Below are 21,813 nucleotides of genomic sequence, written 5' to 3'. Positions count from 1 at the left end.
TAAAAACAGAAAACGATAGAATCATTCAGCAAGTCAGGCATAATCTGTGGAGAGAGAAATAAACTGGATGGGGAAGTTGAAGGCCGGTCTTAGGGCAGCTGCTGTTCCTCAAGCTCCAGGGCAATTGGCAGATTGTGGATGGCTTTTGGGAATTTGGAGACTTGAATGAGGCAGGGACCAGGAGACATTGGAAGGGAATTAGAGACCCTGGACGGTGGTGAAGTATTGCCCCAAGTGGGACATGGCTGGGCTTCGGAGGCCTTGGAAGGCTTTGGGAAGGGACAGGTCAATCAGGGCTTCTTCAAGCAAGCAAGCTGCAGCTAGAAAATAGATATAAAGACACTCATTTCCTGGATGAGGAAAGCCATCACCTGGAAGTAGCTGCCTGGCTTTCTGAGACTAAGGAAACGCAGCCAACCACAGCTGAAAATATGATTTACAATGAGGCTTACAGATTCATTATCATATGTAAAATGCCAACTTGCTTTGAAGCAGTTGGATGCCTGCCCATCTTCCCATCTCAGTTAAAGCCGGAAGTGGGAGTTTTGGAGGCTGACTTGGGTTAAGAATCTGGTTTTAAGATTTTAACGTCCAAATCTCCTACAGTAACAGAGATGGGAAAAATATGTTTAAAAGATGGTCAGAGCAGGAGAGAGTGAGGGAGAAATGCGAAGTAAAATAACTTCATTTTTTGTTATTAAGATCTTTTATCTACTTTATTGATACTGTTTTATAAGAAGAACTGTTCGTTTCACCGAAACGTTGATTTCCTGTAGGAATTTAAGATTTAGGATTCATAGCAAGCTCTTCATTCCAGTTCATATTGCTTTTTTTTTAGCTTCTGGGAAGCATTTATATAGTTTACCAAATAGTCTGAAGACCAGCCTATTGACATTAATAACATAGGATGGTGTTCATGGAGAGAGACCACATACCCTTCATTAGTTTAAAATATACACTGCTATAAAACAACTGAACACTGCCATTCATTGAGAAGCCCGTAAATGGGCTAATGTGGTAATAAGAGCCGAAAGAACTGCAGATGCTGTAAATCAGAAACAAAAACAGAAGCTGCTGGAAAAGCTCAACAGGTCTGGCAGCATTTGTGAGGTGAAATCAGAGTGAACATTCCGGGAGTAGTGATCCTTCCTCAAACTTTCAGTCTCTGTGGAGGTTTTTCCAGAATCCATGTTCGCAGCAGGGCGCTATGCTCACAGAGAACACAGAATAGGAGATTAAGGCAATGGTGCTGTATCCCTGTCCGCTGGCACAATAGAGTTTTACAGAGGGTGGTCATTTATTAACTATGTGTTTCTTTATAATAATAGCCATGAATTCATAATTTAATTTAAAATTTGACATATAGTGGTAACTCTACCTAAATTTATTGTTTCTTTGTTTTTAGGTAATACACAATGACCTCATCTTAGAAATGAACCATCCAACTGTGGGAAACATAGCTGTTCCAGGTAGGTTAAAGGTCCCTTCTGTTTGTCAAAGTACAACCAAGCTTCCATAACTATAGGAACAAATTACTGAAAATGCTGGAATTTGTACTAAAAACAGCAAATGCTGGAGATCACAACAGGTCACAAAGCATCAATGGAGAGAGAGCAAGCTAATGTTTCGAGTCAAGATGACTCTTCATCGGAACTTTGATGAAGAGTTATCTAGACTCAACATGTTAGTTTGCTGTCTGACCCACTGTGATCTTCCAGCATTTATTGTTTTCAGTAAAGCTTCCATAATTGCTGTACTTGTTAGTTCACTCAGGCAACCTACCTGGCAAGGGAAAAAAGACTAGGAAAATGTTAGTGTTTATTGTGTAGTATTATGGACCAGACCAAACTCACTCAAAATATATTAAAAAATAGTCTAGACCCTAATTTTTTCTTATTTTAAAGGTAAGTGTGAGGCATTGTGTTTCAGATATAATTCGATTGGTCCAACTAACCATGCTTGATACAAAACACACTTTATTCATACAGTGTAATTTAAATACAGACAAAATAAAAAGAAAAGAATTGGCTTAATTGTATCGAAATGCTTAATAAAATAATATGTACATTAATTACTACTAATTAACTGTTGCAATATAGTAACATCCCGTAAACACATTCTTGGCAAAGGCAAATTCAGTAAAATAGATTGTCTCATATGCAATTCTAGGAGCAGAAGGAGAACCCCAGCTTTTAGCTGTAACAGAGAGAGGAATAAGACCTTCCACATGCAGCAATAAGACCCCAGCAACGGCCACTGAAAGCTAAAACTAAAAAAAAAAAAATTCTTGGTTCTGTGGGAGCCATTCAGGCTGCTTCTCTTGTTCCAACTTTAAAAAAAAACAAGGCCCCACAAGCTGTTTACTGTATTAGCTTTGGAGCAGACTGCTTTGCACCTCTGCAACCTTTCTTTATTAAAAAAAGGACAAAATATACATCCTTAAAGCCATTGTATCAAGATATTTAGTTGTAGATGTTTTGAAAAATGACAGTAACACCATCATTTCTAAACTTAGAATTACTTCTGTCTTTGAGAATTTTCAGGCCTGAATCTCTCAAAACTATTTGAAGAAGGTCATAGAATGTCAGATGGATTATTTCTCTCAACTAACATTTCCAAATGCAGGATCACTGATTGTTTATCTTTTGGAGATGTTGGGGCTTTGCTGTGATCAAATCAGTTGCTTCTTTCGCCTTCATAGGAGGGGTTACACTTCAAAAATAGTTGATTAGCTGCACATGCTCTTTATATAAACCATATATTTATGTTTTTGTTGTTACTTATTGAATGACAGCATTTTTATTGCATCGTTCTAAAATTTCCATCATGAAAATTTGTTTCCTGTGATCTCCTTTTCAAAGATTAGAATGATTTATGTGTGTCTCTGATTCTATTTTCTTTTTTCTAGATTAATACAATTCATTCAGTATTTTGTTCTAGAATTAGTACCCAGAATTTCCAACAAAGTGATCTTTGCACAGAACCATCCCATGGTGCCAACAGTGTTAAAAGTCGAGTATACTTCCTTTTATTTAATACAGCCACATTAACTAACATGTCAATTCAGTGATGGTTATTAATCTTACTAATCTACTTTGTTGCCAATAGTAGTTATTCAAACTGTATTAAGAGAAATTACACTGATATCTAATACTGCTTTTAAGTCAGTAATGTTACTGAGTGGTTTTAACTATGATGTTTAACCCCCAAAGTTAATACAGGCATTTGATCCATTAATAGTTAGTGACACCCAGTGAAGAGTTTTCCCCTAATTATCATTGACACCAGTTTTCTGGGGCTCTTTAATGCCACAGTTATGTTCTCTTTTTCAAGGCTGGTCAATACTCTCATGTCATCACTGAAGCTCACCTTTTTTTGCATTTTTGAACCAACATTGTAGTGAACTCAGTAGTTGAGTCACCTGTGAGCAGGTTTTAGCTGAGCAAGTGGCAGTTAATATCTCTGTCAAGGATTTCTTTATTGATGATCAAGACCGGCATGACCGCCCCTTGATGAAGCCGTGGTGATTCGGCCGTATTTTACAATATATTTCCAAGTACTCCACAATCTCGTCCTTGATAATGGATTCTACAATTTTACCAATGACCAAGCTCAGGCTAGCTGGCCTATAGTTTATTCCCTCCCTCCTTAAACAGGGTGTTACACTTGTCACTTTCTAATCTTTTGGGATCTTCCCTGACTCCAATGATTCCTGAAAGATCACCACCAATCCCTCTACAATCTCCTCAGCTTCAGAACCCTGGGGTGTCGTCCATCTGGTTGGGTGATTTATCCACCTTCAGACTTTTCAGCTTCTCCAGCACCACCTCCTTAGTGATGGGTACTACACTCACATCTGCCCACTGACACTCTTGAAGTTTTGCTATGCTGCTAGTGTCTTCCACTGTGAAAACTGATGCAAAATCCATATCCTTAAGGCAGCACAGTAGCTCAGTGGCTAGCACTGCTGCCCCTGAGCACCTAGATCCTGGGTTCGATTCCACCCTCTTAAGATGACTGCCTCTGCGGAGTTTGCACATTCTCCCCATGTCATCTTGGGTTTTCTCTGCAGAGGTGCTGCAGTTTCCTCTCAGTCCAAAAATTTGCAGGTTGTGTGGATTGGCCATGGGATATATGGGGTAACAGGAATAAAGTGGTGGGTAGGTATGAATGGGATACTCTTTGGAGGGTCAGTGTGGATTCGATGGGCCAAATAGCCAGCTTCCATACTGTAGGGATTCTGTGAATTCCCTGAGTTAGATTTGTCCAGCCCTTTGTGGACAAAACATATTTGAGTACATTTCCACATTGCCCGGTAGATCCACTTGGAAAAACTGGAACAGCTTGTCTCGGAGCACGTAGTTTAGAAGCACAAATTTTTACTACTTTTGCCAGAATGCTGTCATGGCGTATCCTTCAGCACCTTCAAAATTTTTGTGATATCTCGTGAAATGAATGGAATTAGCTGAAGCCTGGCGCCGGTGATGCTGGGGACCTCTGCAGGAGGCAGTGATGGATCATCCCTTCGGCACTTCGGGCAAATGACGATACAAATGCTTCAGCCTTGCCTTTTACATTGGTGTGTTGGGCTCTGCCATCATTAAGGATGGGAATTTTTGTGGATTTCCTGCTCCTGTTAATTGTTTAATTGTCTACCACCATTTACAACTGGATGCAGCAAGATGACAGAGCTTTAGATTTGATTTGTTGCAGGATTGCTCAGTCCTGTCTATTGCACGCTGCTTCCACTGATTAATGCAAATAATTGAGTTGAAGTTTCAGTAGGTTGACACCTCATTTTTACATATGCCTGGTACTGCTACTGGCATGCCCTCCTGCATATTTTATTAAACTATTTTATGTTAAGTCCCCTGGCTTAATGGTAATGAAAGAGAGGGGGAAATATGCTGGGACATGAGGTTACAGAAGTGGATGAATGCAATTCTGATGCTGAATAGGTCTAATAAAGCACAGTGCTATGGTCACTCCTACCGCAGTTGTCATGGACAGATGCATACTTGGATTGGTGAAGGTGAGGGCAAGTGTGGTTTTCTCTTGTGTTGGTCCCCTCACCACCTACCACAGACCTGGTCTGGCAGCTCCATCTTCTCAGAATTGACCATCTTGGTCAGTAGTGGTGCTAATGAGCCAGAGTACATTTTGTGCCCTTGCCGGCTGGTGTTGATTCATCAGCTCAGTCGGTTGTAGTCAGGACGTTTCTGTGCCCACGTTTGACCTGATGCCATGGGACTTAATGGGATTTGGAGTCAATGTTGCAACCTCCAAGAGCAGCTCCTTCCCTGTAAACTGCTGTGCTGCTACCTCTGATGGGTATACAGTAATAAAAGCTGGCATTGTTAATTCAATGTTATTAGTTAATTCTATTAATTCAATGCTGTTAATTAAGTGATATGAAATAGTACTAGTAATGCAGTGAAATTAAATAGTGCTGGTATTACTGTTACATTAAATACTGATGTTAATCACCAATAATAAATGGCACTATTAATCCAGTGAAGTTTGTTAGAAATATTAAACAGTGATTAATCCAGTGATATTAAAAGAATTGTTAATCCATAATTGGATTTGTAAATACAGTAAATGGTGATGCTAATTCAGTGTATTTAAAAGGAGTTGTCTATACATTATTGTAATAGGAAATGGTGCTAATATTCAAGTGATATTAAGTACAAATGTCAATCTAGTGTTGATGTGAACTATTAAGCAATATTAAATAGTACTGTTAATCCAGAGATATCAAATAGTGCTGTTTATTATATGAGATTAATGCAGTGGTATTAAATGGTGTTCTAAATCTAGTGATATCACATTAAGCTCTTAATCAAATTATACTAACACTGTTAATCCACTGACATTACCCAGTGCTATTAATCTGGTGATATTATGTTGTGATGTGATGAAATTATAGAATCTTACAATACTGAAAAATATTCATGCTTGCACTAACTCCTTGAAAGAGCTTTCTAATTAGTTCCACTCTCCTACTATTCCCCCATAGCCCTGCAGCATTCTTCCTTTCAAGAATTTACCCTAATTCCCTTCAACCACTTCTTAAAGCCACATTTTCCAAATCATAACTAGGTGCATAAAATAATTTACATCTTTTCATTTTTGGTTATTTGAACAACTGCTTTAAAACTTTGATCCTGTGGCAGTGGGAATTGAAGCTGAGGCCATTAAATTTCATGGGCACATATTGTGCTGGTTTAACAATCTGTTTACTTGGCTGACCAATTTTACCCAGATTCAGGTGCAGGGTGGGTCAGTGCCAGATGCGTCATGGTGAATAGGTAATTAAACAGCCAAGTTTCCAATCCTTTGCAGATTTTACCAAAGGATCACTGTATGCAAAGAGGTTTGGTGTCTCAGAATTTCATCTTGTCAAGTGATGCAAGATATGAGTGACGATTGAGCTGTGAAGTCAACTTGCAGACCTCCCTGAAGCAGTCTGCAGCCTGTGAAGGGGCACTATCAAGCAGACTTTGGGGCCAAAATGAAATGCTGTTATTGGAAAGGTATCTCCCAAGTCCATAATAGCCAGTGGAACATAATGTCTTCCCCCATCTCATTAACATCTCATCACACAGGAAAATTTGACCCTGTGTTTCTCAATGGAGATGGTGACAGAGCTGTGTGGTGTGCTGGAGCAGGAGCTGATGCCGTTGGGAAGTGGTAGAGACCCAGTGCTTGTAGACTTAAAAATTATGTTGATACTCAGCTTCTTAGAGTGTGATTCATTCCACTTAACATTGGGAGATCTATGTGCCATCTCCAAGTCATGGCCAATTGCTGCATAAAGGAAGTCCTGGACTCCCATATACTGTTGGGCTTGCTACTAAATCAAGTTTGCAACCAATTAGACCGGTCAGGTTAATAAGGCAGTTGATTTTGGTGCTACAGCTAAATTCGACAGCAGCAGAGACTGATTATATTTTTATGGTCATCAAAGCTCCCTGAGAGCAGCTTGAGCCTCTGAACAGAAAGGATTTCCAGTACTTGATTGTTCAAGGCTTCTACCTAAGTGGATCATGCAGGTTTGCACAAGGTTTCTGGGAAGCTGCCATGCCTCCTACATCCTTAGATGTTCCAATGTCTAAACTGATCAGGTTACCCAAACACCTTTGTGGCTGGGTCCTGTGTAACATCAAAGTCATGGTTCTTATCCCATTATACAATCCTAACATCATGCAGAGGACAAATGCTATTGCTGCCAAATGCCTTAAAGAACCACATTCAAGCAGGCATTGGTCTTTGGAAATGCAGCTGCATGAAGCTGAATCTCATGGGGACTCTCTTCACATTTCAAGGGGAATTGCCTGCAAATGTCACTGGCTCTGTTACTTCCTACTTTCCTGCACAGAACTAACAAGATTGTGCCACCCGTTCTACATGTGCAATAAAAGCATCTGGATTAGGGAAGGATGTGCTGGAATAATGTGACAGAGTGCTTTGAGATGCCATTGCAACCTGAGTAAGGTGTATTAAGCCTGTGATAGAAGTCATGTTGTTTGTGAATTGTTTGTGAATCTTCAAATTATAATCTTTTCTGTTTGGAAAAGTTGGAGTGTGCTACACAAATGTATCTTCCATCAATTTGTTAGTTTAGAACGCTGACACATGCTGGAGAAGGTAAAACCTATTGAATTCCCTGGCAAGGAAAGCAAAATAAAAGAGCTTTACTCAGCAACAAAATGTATGTTGCTCCCAGTTTAAATGTATTTTTACTCTTATGCCACTGCTAGTGTGAGACTTTCTGTTGATTGGCTGCAAACGAAGAATATATAACATAAAATATTGCATCCTATAGGTATTCAAACCTGGTTCATCAAGAGAACTGCAATTTAGCTGACATTTTCTCAGTCGAGTGTCAATTTTGTCTCAGATTATTGACTCTAAAAGTTTCTCCACTACTTGATGTTGGACTAACTGGCATATAGTTGCTGGGTTGCCTGTTTTTTTTTGTCACTATGCTGTTTTTGTCACTATAGCTGTTATAAGTATCTGATTAAGATGCATAATACTGGCATCACCGTGTGGTTCTGAGTCACTGCTATATTTTTTGCCGAGGTGCACCACACCTTTAGCAACAGTCAGCTTTGTTCTTCAGGATTCAGGAATGTGTGGGAGGTAAAACGCTTTGGCTGTCTTCCAGTAAATGTCATACTACGTTCCCCCCTGTTCTCCTCCATGTACATAAGCAATGAAATCTATACCCAAAGGTGTGGCCTCACTGACTAAGAACCACGTATCAATAGCTGGATGTGACAGCTCGATTAAACAACGAAAGAAGTGCAGAAACCAATACAAAGAATCACAAGAGGTTACTAAGGCACCATAAATAGATGACATCAATTAGACTGATATGTATCTAACTGCTCCCAAAAATGTGCTTTTCAAAAAATTGTCTATGACCTGTTTCTAAAACCAATCACTGGCACCAGTACAGAGTTCCAAAGATTAAGAAGTAAAGTCAAAACCTCAGGTTCTGTGATATCAGCATGACTGAAACATGCCTCCATAATGTACAATGATGATGTGCACCTATATAATGTGATATCAAGTCCTGTGTGTGAAGAGGTAAGATATAGATGGAATTTGGGGCAACCAGAAGCTGTTGTGAATGTATTGCATAAAGTGCAAGCGAAACAATCAAATTTAGTGAAGCTCCGCTGGAATTAGTTTTGAGTGCAGTCAGGAGTATTTTCCCCAAAGTGGGACGATAAAACCTGCTACATCACCAAGAAGACATGTTTGGAGGCAGCTATGGAGCTGAGGAGTAGGATCATTGTGTCCCTGTCTTGGATACATAGGAAAATGTAGAAAATGACCTAATCAGGACAGGAAAAGATAATAAGAAATAGGAACAGGAGTAAGTAGTTTGGCCCCTCAAGCCTGTTTCACCATTCGGTAGGATCATTGCTGATCCAACATTCATCTCGTCCACTTTCCTACATTTTCCCCGTGATCCTTGATTCCCCTGCCGATCAGTGAGTACATTTGCAGATCCACCTACGTGCGGTGACTTAAACCCATTCACTCTCTCCAGGTATTCTGTGTCCCATCGCTCCTCACACCATCTCAACTTCGAGCAGCAACCAGCCTTCAGTTTCTGTGCATTAAAAACTGAAAGAACTGGAGAAACTCAGCAGGTCTGACAGCATCTGCAGAGAGAGAGAGTGTGTTAACATTTCAAACCCAGTATGATTCTTCTTCGGAGCAGTTCTTTCAGATGGCAGATGACAGATTTACAAATACGCCATCATACTGAATTCATTTAATTGACGACGTAACAATGAGAGGACTGAATGCAATGATTGCCATGATTGTGACCTTATCATGACCACAAGACCCCTTTCTGTTGCATTCTGTGGCCTTCACGTATACAGCAAGTGCTGTATGAAGTGCATAACAATAGTCTCTTTCAGGAGCTCATTCCTTCGGACTGTGCATCATCAACAACATACAGCCATGTGTGAGTGCAGGTACTCACTATTCTCTGGATCCCGTTAGAGAATTAATCAGGATTTCGCTTGGTGATTCAAACCTCATAAGTGAGTGCAAAAAATACTGATGGCTGAGACAGCTATGGAGATACTCCACACTGGGGAACATTCCTTTCCAAGCTCTTATCTGAAAGGTGGAAACAGATGCTAAACATTTGGGGCCTTCATTGAAAAAGAGAATGCTAGAGATATATCATCAACTTAACCATTCTAGACAGATATACCATGCCTATACTCCCCAGTAGTAGAGATGATGGATAGATCCAACCGAGTTTCTAAGAGGTCTTTAACAGAGACTTGTAAGAACATTTACCAAGGAAGAATGAGAGGGGATTTCCTGGAACTTCAAACTAGGCTGTAAAATTATTGTGCACGTAATGAGTGTGCCTGTGCCTACTTCAAATTCTAATCTTATTATGTTAAACAGGATAACAGATGCCCTCCCCTTACCTTATATGTGCCCCTGAGTTTTACAAAGCTGCAGGGCAAAAGAGTGTTATGAGCGATGTGGTGCTGGCTTAGAAGGAGGAGGGGGCTAGGGAACTCCACTCAAAACACACCCATTTGTTACCTTCTCCCCACTCTGCCCACAGCCCTAACGTCAAACAATGCCAAACATCTGCCACATTTTTTAATGGCCAAGCTGGCCCTACACATTAGTAGGGCTATTAAGGACTCCAAACCATAGACCAAAAGCATCTGAGCAGCCACTGAATGTGTGAGGACGATGGGTAATTTAAATTGTCACAGAATTCGGGCATTGTAGCTGCTGAAAGGATATCAGAACAACCTCAGGATGCAGTTACAGATGACCTGTATATTTAGTGAGTGGTAGCATCACAAATCCTGCAATAAGCTCCATGTTAATTTGACACATCGTACCAGTGAGCACCATGTAAAGTTACTTGTGTTTTGCACATTTCAAGGATTGGAAAATATTGACAACAATTTAACAAAAATAGAAGCACGATATTACAGCAACAAAAAAGTCACAGCCTTTAAGAATCTATCAAACATGGAGGCTCTCTACACCTATTAGAAAAAGAAATTGAAAGTAAAAGTGTGATCCTGTGTAAAAGCAAGGAATTTGGTATAGAACATGGGTGGCACCACAGCTCAGATGTTGGCAGTGTTGCCTCACAGCGCCAGGGACCTGGACTTGATTCTACCCTTGGATGCCTGTCTGTGTGGAGTTTGCATGTTCTCCCGTGTCTACGTGGGTTTTCACCGGGTGGTCTGGTTTCCTCCCACAGTCCAACGATGGTGGATTGGCTGTACTAAATTGTAGTGTCCAGGGATATGCAGGCTAGGTGGATTAGCCAAGGTAAATGCAGGGGTTATGGGGATAGGGTAAGGGGCTATGTCTGGTTGGGCTGCTGTTTGGAGGGTCATGCAGACTTGATGGGCTGAATGGCCTCTTTCTGTGTTGTAGGGATTCTATCATTCTAACATCATGGTCCAAAAGAATTGATCACAAAATGTGACTAAGTCATATTCACTGAGGCTTTTCCATTTCTCCTACTCCTTTTCTGTACGGTAGTATTCCACCTCTAAGTCCCTAACAACTGCAGGGGCAAGTAGCCTGTTCTACCAAACGGAACACTTGTAATTAAAGGGATCAAAACTTAGATTATAAGGGCTTCAATTTTTGAGGTTGCAGAAACCAAAGCAATGGAATGGAGAAATGGAAAGATTGCTCTCTGTGTCTTCTACCAATAATAGAAGATCCTGCTGTGAAATTCAAGAAGCTTCAGGGCCGAGGGGCCTCCAAAGGGTTAGAGGAATAAGACAACCGCTCCAGCCAATTAGGAGTGGATGGAAGTGGCCAAGGAAGTGTGACCTCTTTAACCTAGAGGCCAAGAGGGTTGAGGGCTGGAAGGGTGAATGGGATAACATTTCAGGTGCCAAACCACTCATTCTCCTGCCTAGCATTCTCCTGCATAACACTCCTCAGAACAATACACCTTGCAGCTCCATTCATTCCTCTCTGAAGGTAGCTCACAACGCCACTGAACAGCCAGCATTCACACTTAGCCTCACCCTCATCTTATTGCCCTCTTGCAGCAAAGCCTTGCCGTCAACTTGCATGAATGCTGCCCTTCATTCATCTGCACACAAAAGCCATTTCCAACACTCGTAACTCTCTGCTTTCTCTCCACACATAAGTGATAGTAGACACCAGGCTTGGGTGAGTTGGCTCACCAATGACAGGTACCTTGTCAGCCATTTGCAATGTGTGCCTAGCTACTCCATTGGGAAATAGGTTTTAAGAAAGCTGTAGCTTGTCATCAGTGACATACTGTGACAGTCTAAAACACCTGAGGCAATGGAGTTCAGGCATGTTGAGATGGCTGATTTGTCCTCTAGATCCGGAATCAGGGTCGTAACTTCCAGCTGGATCTTGGTGTCCATCCCTCTGTACTTTGGAGGGGGCATGCAACTGATGCGAAGTCAGCTGGCACTGAAGTTGTTCACGCTTCAATTGGCAGTGTTGCTCCTGCTCTTACCTTTCATCATAGTGCAAGGTAGAGCTGAATGAGCTGCTGCCTTGCCAGGGTGAAGGCTGGCAGCACAGAAGTACAGCTGGATGTAATTTAAGTGTTAGATAGGTAAAGTGGCTTCCAAGTGATTAACAATCACCTGTCAAGTAGTGACAGTACTTTCTGAGAGAAATGCTGAGAGCAGCAGCTTCTCAGCTGGTCATAGCTGGAGCTCTTCAGTTGCACAGATCGATGTAACTCTGAGCTGTCAGTATCACTGGAGAAGCTCTTCTGGTTGTGCACTCATTGGTGACCCTAGCAAGTTGCTGACAGGTTGGGAGGTTGGAATTCAGGGCTACAAATGCTGATGATTGCCTTTTCAATTTCCTGATTTGTTTCCCATCAGATCCAAGGAAGTTTTCCACAGGTCTTGAAGGCTGCTACAGGGAAACTCAGAAGAGCATATCAGAGAATTTAACCTACCCCTAAAACCGAATCTGCCTATCCTTGGCTAGGAATTATCTCCTTGGCTGGGAAGTATATCCCCTATAGAATTTTTGTGCAGATGGTTATAAGAATAGCAAGTTGTTTCTGAACTCTTTACTTATTGTAGAAAATGATCATAATTGAACTAATATTTGTCTACTAACATAGATAGCTACATACATATCAAACAAACACCATCCCTGCATCCCCAGTTGCTTCCAAACCACATGAACAGAAAAATCTGGGAAATTGAGTAGATTAGATATTTTCTGACGTAATCCTGGTGGTATTAAATTAACAAGCCTGTAAAAATATTTCTGGTTTAATATCCACCAAGGAACTTTAATTGAGTTCAGACTTCTAAATAGAAATAATGTCCTTTCATGTTTATCCCTGTTAATAATGTACCATAGCTACTCCCACTTAGTATAAAAATTATAGGTCTCCTCTATTTCTGTTTACTTTGCTTCAGGTCGACATATAAAACCTGTGAAAGGAAATGGCTGATTTTACTGATAAATTACATACTGTGTAGGAATCTTTTTAACATATTACTATCTTCCACATGAAATAATTAATCTTACTGTGGTTATATTGCAATTTGTTGTCTTCAAGATGCACAGTTTAAATTCTCCCAACATTTAATACAAGAGATTGGACTCAGTGAAATGTTTGCCTAAAGGCTAAAATTTGACTGATTACATTCAAAACCCAAGATTTTGAATGTTTCTCGAGAAACCTGGTTCAAATTTGCAGTTTAACCATTGTGATACATTTAGCTCTTTTTTGCTTTGTTTTTGACTCATTCTGTACCTTTCACTGTGTGTTCCTCTCATTCTCAGTATTTGTCATTAGCCTGTAACTCGGCTGATTTTGATATCTGTTGCTTCATTGCAGATCTTCCTTTGTATGATCTTGTATGCCTTTTTCATTAAGTCTTCAATATTGCCTTAATTTTCTTGTTAAAGTGTTGCTTAGCTTTACAATGAACGCTGCATTTTGTTTCTACAATGCAGGCATCAACAGCTCGCTAATGTGTTGATTCAGAATATTCTCAGTTTGAAAAACATTAAAATGAAGAAAAATGGTTGTTTAATTTTGTATACTGCATGTATAATTTCCTGGTACTGTAATCACTTGCAAGCAGTTGCTCAGTAAAGCTGGAGTAATAACAATCTTGCTGAATTAACATCATTATGGATAGTCTGATGGAAAAGGCGTGACTAGCATTAAATATATCTAAAATTAAAAGAACACATATCATTAAAACAACAAATACTCATGATTTCAGGGTTGCCATCTCAAGGTTCAAAGGACACACAAATCCTTTGAGCTCCTCTATTGTGGCTTATGACAACATCAAAACATCTTGACTTTTGACTTGCAATAACTGCCATGTCCTTAGTATTCTCAATTTGTTGACCAGTTTGAAAAAGCTTACTAGTTGAATACCTCCTAATATAAATACATGTATTGTTAGTAAAGGAAATCTTTTATCCCTTGGGATTTTAACCCATCTGAAATGTTAAAATGATTCTTGCCTCCCTATGGTAAGGTTTATTTTAACATTAAATCTGAGCAGAACGAACATGGCAGTTTTTAAGTCTTTCAAAGTACTGTAGTACCACCTTTACCCCAAAGGTGTCACTGACTCCTATTAACTATCTATAGTTTTGATTTTTTAACTTTATACCTATATTCATATTGAAAGGGTCACAATGACAGAACTTTTATATTAATTCAAGTGACATGTTGTATGATGCTTATATGTAACTAGTTAATGCATATTTAATATTATTGGTGTTTGACTATGCAATCTTCATTCAAGGAGAGCATATTGTCATTGAAACACCTAACACTTCTACAATATTGTCTTTAAGCAACTGAAATAGTCATAAGGGTATGTTTTGCTAGGTTCTACTCTTAGGGCATATGGTGCCAAAAATCAAACTTAAAAGTCAGGGAGACTGGTGAATATTCCCAGTCTCTTCAGTGATTAATGTCAATGGCCAGGAAAGAGAGAATGCAGTGAGTAGAATGCACAGACCTCTACACTTGATTCTCCACTTCAAGAGCCTTATAAAATCTACACTATAATGTTTATATTGATCTGATTAAAAGATCCTTGTGGTCATGGAAAATGGGATCAGATTTTTTTCTGAGGAGAGCATTGTCTATTTTCAACACTGTTAGATCACGCACAGATAATGCAGCAAGGTGTTGGGATGCAATTTAGATAGTTAGTTAACGTGGTCTGTTTTTACCCAGAGGATTACTGCAGGTCTCTGGACGACTAGTCCAGTAACATTGCTATCATAGTACAATTGCCTGTTTCTGTTTCTGTTGATCCCATTGAGAATGCTGAAATAAATGAGTTGTTTTTGCAAATTTGTAAAATAAAGCTCACATTAGCCATGCTTATCAGCTTAAAGAATTTTAAAATTGCATTGTGGACTGCATTTAAAGTTTTCATATGATCTCTAAATACTTCTCAAATCATTGATTACTCTCAACAGTTATTACAGTTGTATGTAAGAAATACAGCAGTCAATCAATAAACAGCAATGTAATAAGTGAGCACATAATCTATCAGTTGAGGGATACATGTTCAATCACTTTATAAGATATCCCCCTTTTTCAGTTAATGGTTTTGTTGGGTATGTGGTGAGGTTATGTGTATTATTAGCTTAACATCTCATCAACAAGATGGCAACTCTGGCAGTACATCTTTTCCTCAATATTGCAGTGAGGTGTTACCCAAGTTTAATGCCCAAAATCTGAACTCGGGATTCGGAACATAGGAACAAAAGTAGGTTATGTAGCACCTTAAGCCTGTTCTAACATTCAGTAATGATCTGTGTCTTATCTCAGTTTGCTCACCTTGGCTGCATACCCATTAATAACTTTAGCTGGAAAATATCTATCAGGTTAGAATACATTAATTGAGCTAGCATCTATGGTGTTTGAGTGGAGACAATTGCATCTTTCTACAACCATTTGCATAAAAAATAGCCTAGTTCTGATTTTAACCTTATGTTTCCATGTCCTAGACTCCCTCACCATCAGAAAACCTTTCTCTCCATCCGCTATGAATTTCTTTCAAAATCCTAAAAATCTTAATGAAATAATCCCTTATCTACCACATTTTGATGAATACAATTCTAGCTTATATAAACTCTCCTTTATAGTTTAATCCTTGAATCTTTGGTAATATTCTGTTGAATCTGCATTGCATTCCTTCATTGACATAGCAACTAAAGGAATAGTACTCAGAACTGTACACAAAACTATAGATGTGGCTTCACCATGGTTTGTGTAACTGCCTCCCATTTTTATTGCAATCTTCAAGGTACAAGGCCAACATTCCATTAGTTTTTTTTTGATTATTTATAAGTCTGATTTTTTTTTTAATGATCTGTTTATATGGTCCCCTTAAATGTCTTTGGACCGCCACTGTTCTTAGCTTTTCACACTTATGAATATGTTTAGATTTACCCTTTTTCAGGTGAAACTTGATGACCTGCAGATAGAGTTTAATTTGGATAAATGTGAGGTATTGCATTTTGGTAAAACAAACAAAGACAGGACTTATTCAGTTAAAGGTAGGGCCTTGGATAGTGTCGTAGAACACAGAGCCCTAGGGGTTCAGGCATATAATTTTTTGAAGTTGCTTCACGTGTAGATAGGGTGCTTAAGAAGGCATTTAGCGCACTAGCCTTCATTGCTCAGACCTTTGAGAATAGGAGTTGGGACATCATGTTGAGGTTGTGCAGGATGTTCGTGAGGCCTCTTCTGGAGTACTGTGTGCAGTCCTGGTCACCCTGTTATAGGAAGGATGTTATGAAGCTGGAGAGGATTCAGAAAAGATTTACCTAGATGTTGCCGGGAAAGATTTAAGAAAGACATGAGGGGCAACATTTTGATACAGCGAGTGGTTTGTGTGTGGAATGAACTTCCAGAGGAAGTGGTGGATGCAGGTACAGTTACAATGTTTAAAAGACATTTGGATAAGTACATGAATAAGAAGTGTTTGGAGGGATATGGGCCTCCAGTCCCTGGTCGGCATGAATGAGTTGGACCGAACGGCCTACATCCGTGTTGTACTATGACCTGTCAGTCACTTGCACTGGAATTCTTGCTCATTAGGGTTGGCAGATGCCAATGTTCGTGAATGAGGGTTGCATGTGGCTGGTACTCATGGATCATATCCTGTGATGCAATTTGGGCCTCAGCAGCATGGAAATCATTTGGATCAAACAGCGAGCTGAAGTTGAAAGGTCAGACACAGGTATCCTCTGATTTCAATATTGAGATTTCTTGACATCTATCTTGTTTAGCAGGTTTGGTAAAATTGGAAGCTGGACATTAATGAGGTGAGTCGGGCTGTTTACAAGGCATTTAACAAGCAATAATCCCCCATAATTGGCAACTCACCACTGCCTAGCATCAGTCTCACCTCACTGTTTGTCAAAAGAATAAAAGATGGAATAAGATGCTCCCCATGTTGAGATGGCCCTGCTAGACTTCTTGTCCTATTCTACTACATATCTTACCATAGTTGACACCATTCAGACCTCTATAAGATTATGCCTACATTAACTGGATTATATTTCTATTTTTCAAATCCTTCATTGAATCTGATCATATCATAAACATTGTTAGATTAATGCTCTCTTACTATTACATTATTAACTAAGTTTGGCTGATTATTAAATCTAATATGGCTTACCCTGTTTGTACTGTCAACTTTCTGACTCAAAGATGAGAATGTTACCACTGACCCAAGGCTGATGCAAACTGTTATGCACATAATTTAATATGTTTATATGGAAGGCCTACACAAATTTGATTAAATCATTACTGCTAAAACATTTCCTGTTATTTTTAATTTATGAACACAATCTAGGCGTCAGTTATCGTTTCACAGGCGTCACTCACATTTGTGAGTCTGTTGCTTTAAGTCCCACTCCAGAGACTTCAAGCCCAAAATCTAAACTGATGCATTAGGATATGGTGCTGAAGTGTTAAGATCTCATCATTTAGAATAAATATTAAAACAAGGGCCTTCTTCCCTCTCAGGTGAATGTGAAGAGTTTTGAAGAAGTTGAGTGAATTCTAAATTGAATTAAATATATTTTGGTTTATTTCTCAAGCAACATTACCCAATAGGTTATCTGGGCTTGTATTTTATAGTTGCTTGTGGTATTCTAATGTGTTGTTGCATTTTTTTTTCTTTATTCATTAATGGGATGAGGGCATTGTTGGTTAAGCAGCATTTATTGCCCATCCCTAATTGTCCAGAGGGCAGTTTAGAGTCAACCACATTGCTGTGGATCTGGAGTCACATGTAGGCCAAACCAGGTAAGGATGGTAGTTTCCTTCCCTCAAGGACATCAGTGAACCAGATGGGTTTTTCCGACAATCGGCATTGGATTCATAGTCGTCATTAGATTCCTAATTCCAGATATTTTATGAATCCAAATTCCACCATCTGCCATGACGGGATTCGAACCCGGGTCCCCAGGACATTATCTGGGTCTCTGGATTAATAGTCCAGCAATAATACCACTAAGCCATTGCCTCCCCCAGTAACAGCATTTCAAAATTGCTTCTTAGGCTGTAAACTGCTTCAGGTTGTGAAAGACACATGTAAATTAAGACTTTCTGTTACAACCACACATGGAGAAACACTCCAAAAGTCACCTATAAAGGAGAAAGTCCAGGCACAAGTCAGGAGTGTGATGAAATACTCCCCTCTTGCCAGAATGAGTGCAGCTCCAGCAATACTCAAGAAGCTTGGCACCATCCAGGGCAAAGCAGCCCTCTTGAATGGCACCACATCCGGAGACATTCACTCCTTCCACTACTGACGCTCAGTAGCAGCAGTGGGTACCATCTACAAGATGGACTGTAGAAATTTGCTGAATATCCTCAGATAGTACCTTCCAAATCCATAACCACTTCCATCTAGAAGTATCAGATACATAGGTACAACATCACCTGAAAGAACCCCTCCAAGCCACTCACCATTGTCACTGTTCCTTCACTGTCACTGAGTCAAAATTCTGGAACTCCTTCCCTACGGCGTTGTGGGTCTACCTAAAGCACGTGCTGTGCAGTACTTCAAGATGGCTGCTCGCCACCATTTTCTCAAGGGCAACTAGGGATGGGCAATAAATGCTGGATACCCACGTCCCGTGAGTGAATTTTAAAAAGCCTGTTTTAAAGTTATCTGTCAATGAATAGTATTTATATTTTAGACAAGAAGTCTTGGAGGTAAAAAGCATGCAACAGAAAGATTTTTGAAAATATCGCAAAACTTATGAGAATTGATGTGAGCATTTCTTGACAGACACTTGTGGTATTTTCCCACACATACATGGTAAGTGTGATTACCAGTGATCTCCACCAGAATCAGCCAAGCTTGTCTGCTGTGAATCACATGAGGGCCAACATGTCAGTAAATGTCTTATTTCATATTGAAAAGTGAGGTAGAGCATTCTGACTGTTTGAAAATAATTGGCAAGAGACTTGCTAAGGACTCCATTAAATTGCTCTGGTCACCGTGAGGTTCTGCGTTCTCAACATTGCACCTTCTCTGAGGTGTGATGACCCTCAGAGTAAGCTCATCACCAGCCTCCTCTGTCTAATGAGAGAACATCCTATGGTCCTCTGGAACTATAGAAGGCTTAATTTTTCAGCTTTGCAATGCACCGGTCATAATTATTATGAGAAGTACCTCATACACATCTCCTGTTCTTTGAGGTACTTCACATTCAAATAAATTGTTGGAAGGAGATCCTCTACAGTTTATTTCTCTATGGTATTATTACTGATGAATTGGCACCTTGCCCATCAAACAAGCACATTTTCTCCATGGTCTGATCCAGCAGCTCATGGTGAATATACAACTAAAATGCCCATCCTAAAATCAAAATGCACATGCAATGTACTTTTAATATCTGATCTGAATGTACTTGGGCAGTTGCTTGACCCAAACAAAGAGAAATTTTGAAGGGAAAATAAACTACTTGATGGCATGCTTGAATGACCCTGTTGCTTAAGATGAGTAGGAATGAGTAACATAACCTTATAACCCAATGGAGAAAGTGAAGTAGATGAGTTACCAGTGGGATCTTCAGAGTCATAGTTGCCCAATCTCCTGCACCCTGGTACAGAGAAAATATGTAATGTGTTCCATAATCAGGAATCTTGGGGTACAAATTCCATTGCGGTCTGTATGAACTTCTGATTAAAATCAATGGAAAGGAAGTCATTCAGAGAACACTGACCTAAATGCACAAATTACTCACACCATTCAATAATTTACAGTAGTAACTAGATTTCAAAAATACTTTGTTGTTTTTGAAACTATAAAAATCACATTACTTTTTTTTGAAATATTACAAATTATATCTCAAAATTTGCAAAGACACAAAGCTGTGTAGAAGGGTGAGTTGTGAGGAGGATGCAGAAATGCTGCAGTATGATTTGGACAGGCTGAGTGAGTGGGCATGTGTATGGCAGATGCAATATAATGTGGATAAATATACGATTATTCACTTTGGTAGCAAAAATAGGAAGGCACCTTATTATTTGAATGGCTGTAAATTGAGGGAGGGGAATATCAATCAGACTTTGGTGTCCTCGTGCAACAGTTGCTGAAGATAAGTGTGCAGGTGCATCAGGTAGTAAAGAAGCAAACTATGTTAGTCTTCATGGTGAGAGGATTCAAATACAGGAGCAAGGATGTCTTGTTGCAATTACAGAAAGTATTGGTGAGGCCACATCTGGAATATAGTGTGCAAATTTGGTCTGCTTATCTGCAGAAGAATATTCTTGCTGTTGAGATAATGCGGCAAAAGTTTGCCAAATTGATTCCTGGGATGGCGGGACTGATGTATGAGGAGACCTTGAGTTGGTTAGGATTGTACTCACTGGAGTCTGGAAGGGAACATAAGCTATTTGCTAGCATGCTTGAATGACCCTGTTGCTTAAGAGGATAAGAGGGGTATCTCATAGAAACCTATAAAATTTTAACAGCACTACACAGACTAGATGAAGTAAGGATGTTCCCGATGTTGGAGAGTCCATAATCAGAGACCATAGTTTAAGAATAAGGGGTAAACCTTTTAGGACTGAGGTGAGTGTCTTCACCTAGAGAGTGGTGAGCCTGTGGAGTTCACAGCCACAGAAAGTTGTTAAGACCAAAACATTATGTATTTTCAAGAAGGAAGTAGTAACTAAAGGGAACAAGGGACATGGGGGGTGAGGTGGGATTAGAGTATCGAGCTTGATGATCAGCCATGATCATATTGAATGGAGGAGCAGGCTCAAGGAGTTCAATGGCCTACTCTTGCTCCTATCTTCTGTAATTCTATAAAGTTACCCACAGTTACACAGAATGTGCAGCGTAAAAACTAGCTGTTCATCTCTAACTGGTCAATGTCAACAAGAGTCTTCTGTCCTTTTTCAGCTAACTCTATCAGCATAAGAAAGCAATGACAATATCTTGTAATTATCAAAACACCTTCAAGATAGTATAACACCTTAAGGAACTTCAAAGAAGCATTAGAAAACAGTAAAAGAAAAACCAAAGAACTGTGGATGCTGGAAATCAGAAACATAAACCGAAATTGCTGGAAAAAACTCAACAAGTTTGGCAGCATATCTGGAGAGAAAGCAGAGTTAGCATTTTGAGTCCAGCAAAAGTTTTGGGATCCGAAAGTTCTGAAGCAGGGTCACTGAACCCAAAATATTAATTCACTTTCTCTCTGCAGATGCTGCCAGACCTGCTGAGTTTTTCTAGCAATTTCTGTTTTTGTTTCTGATTAGAAAACAGTATATGTCAATGAACCACCTAAGGAATTACTGTGTTGGGACAGGCAAAGAGATAGATGTTCAGGAATGTCTTAGAGGAGGAAGGAGAAGTGGAGGACCATAGAAAATGAATTCCAAAGCTTAGGAGCTGAAGTTATGACTACCAATGTTGAAACAATGAAAATCATGGATGCTAAAGAGACTAGAAATAGGAAAGGTCAGAAAGAAGGTAGTATGGTTGGAAGAAACCAGAGAGATCGGGAGAGAGTGTGACGCTGGAGGGATTTAAAAACAAGGATGAGAATATAATCTTCCAATACAACCTTGTATTTCTTCCTCCTTTGTGTGTTTACCTAGATGTTCGTTTGCATTTATCTTACACCTGCAATCTACTACTTGTAGTGAGTTCCATATTCTTACCAGTTTTCGGTAAAGAGTTTTCTCTTGAATTCCCTCCTAGACTTATTGGAGCCTCTTTTTCAAAAATCTTAGATGATGCCAGT

The 21,813-nt window shown here is 39.6% G+C and overlaps 1 protein-coding gene across 1 annotated transcript in view; it reads left to right on the top strand.

Moving 5' to 3' along the window:
• sugct (succinyl-CoA:glutarate-CoA transferase) overlaps positions 1 to 21,813 on the top strand; it is a 393,759-nt gene that overhangs the window by 295,968 nt on the left and 75,978 nt on the right. Inside the window, exon 13 of the mRNA XM_048596403.1 lies at positions 1,406 to 1,469. Coding sequence (XP_048452360.1) covers positions 1,406 to 1,469 — 64 coding nt within the window. The remainder of the gene's footprint in view (positions 1 to 1,405; positions 1,470 to 21,813) is intronic.

This window comes from Rhincodon typus, chromosome 4 (genome assembly GCF_021869965.1).
Source record: "Rhincodon typus isolate 14 chromosome 4, sRhiTyp1.1, whole genome shotgun sequence".
Lineage (NCBI taxonomy): Eukaryota > Metazoa > Chordata > Chondrichthyes > Orectolobiformes > Rhincodontidae > Rhincodon > Rhincodon typus.
The sequence above is the reverse complement of the archived record's forward strand: the minus strand, read 5'-3'. Positions and strand labels throughout refer to the sequence as shown.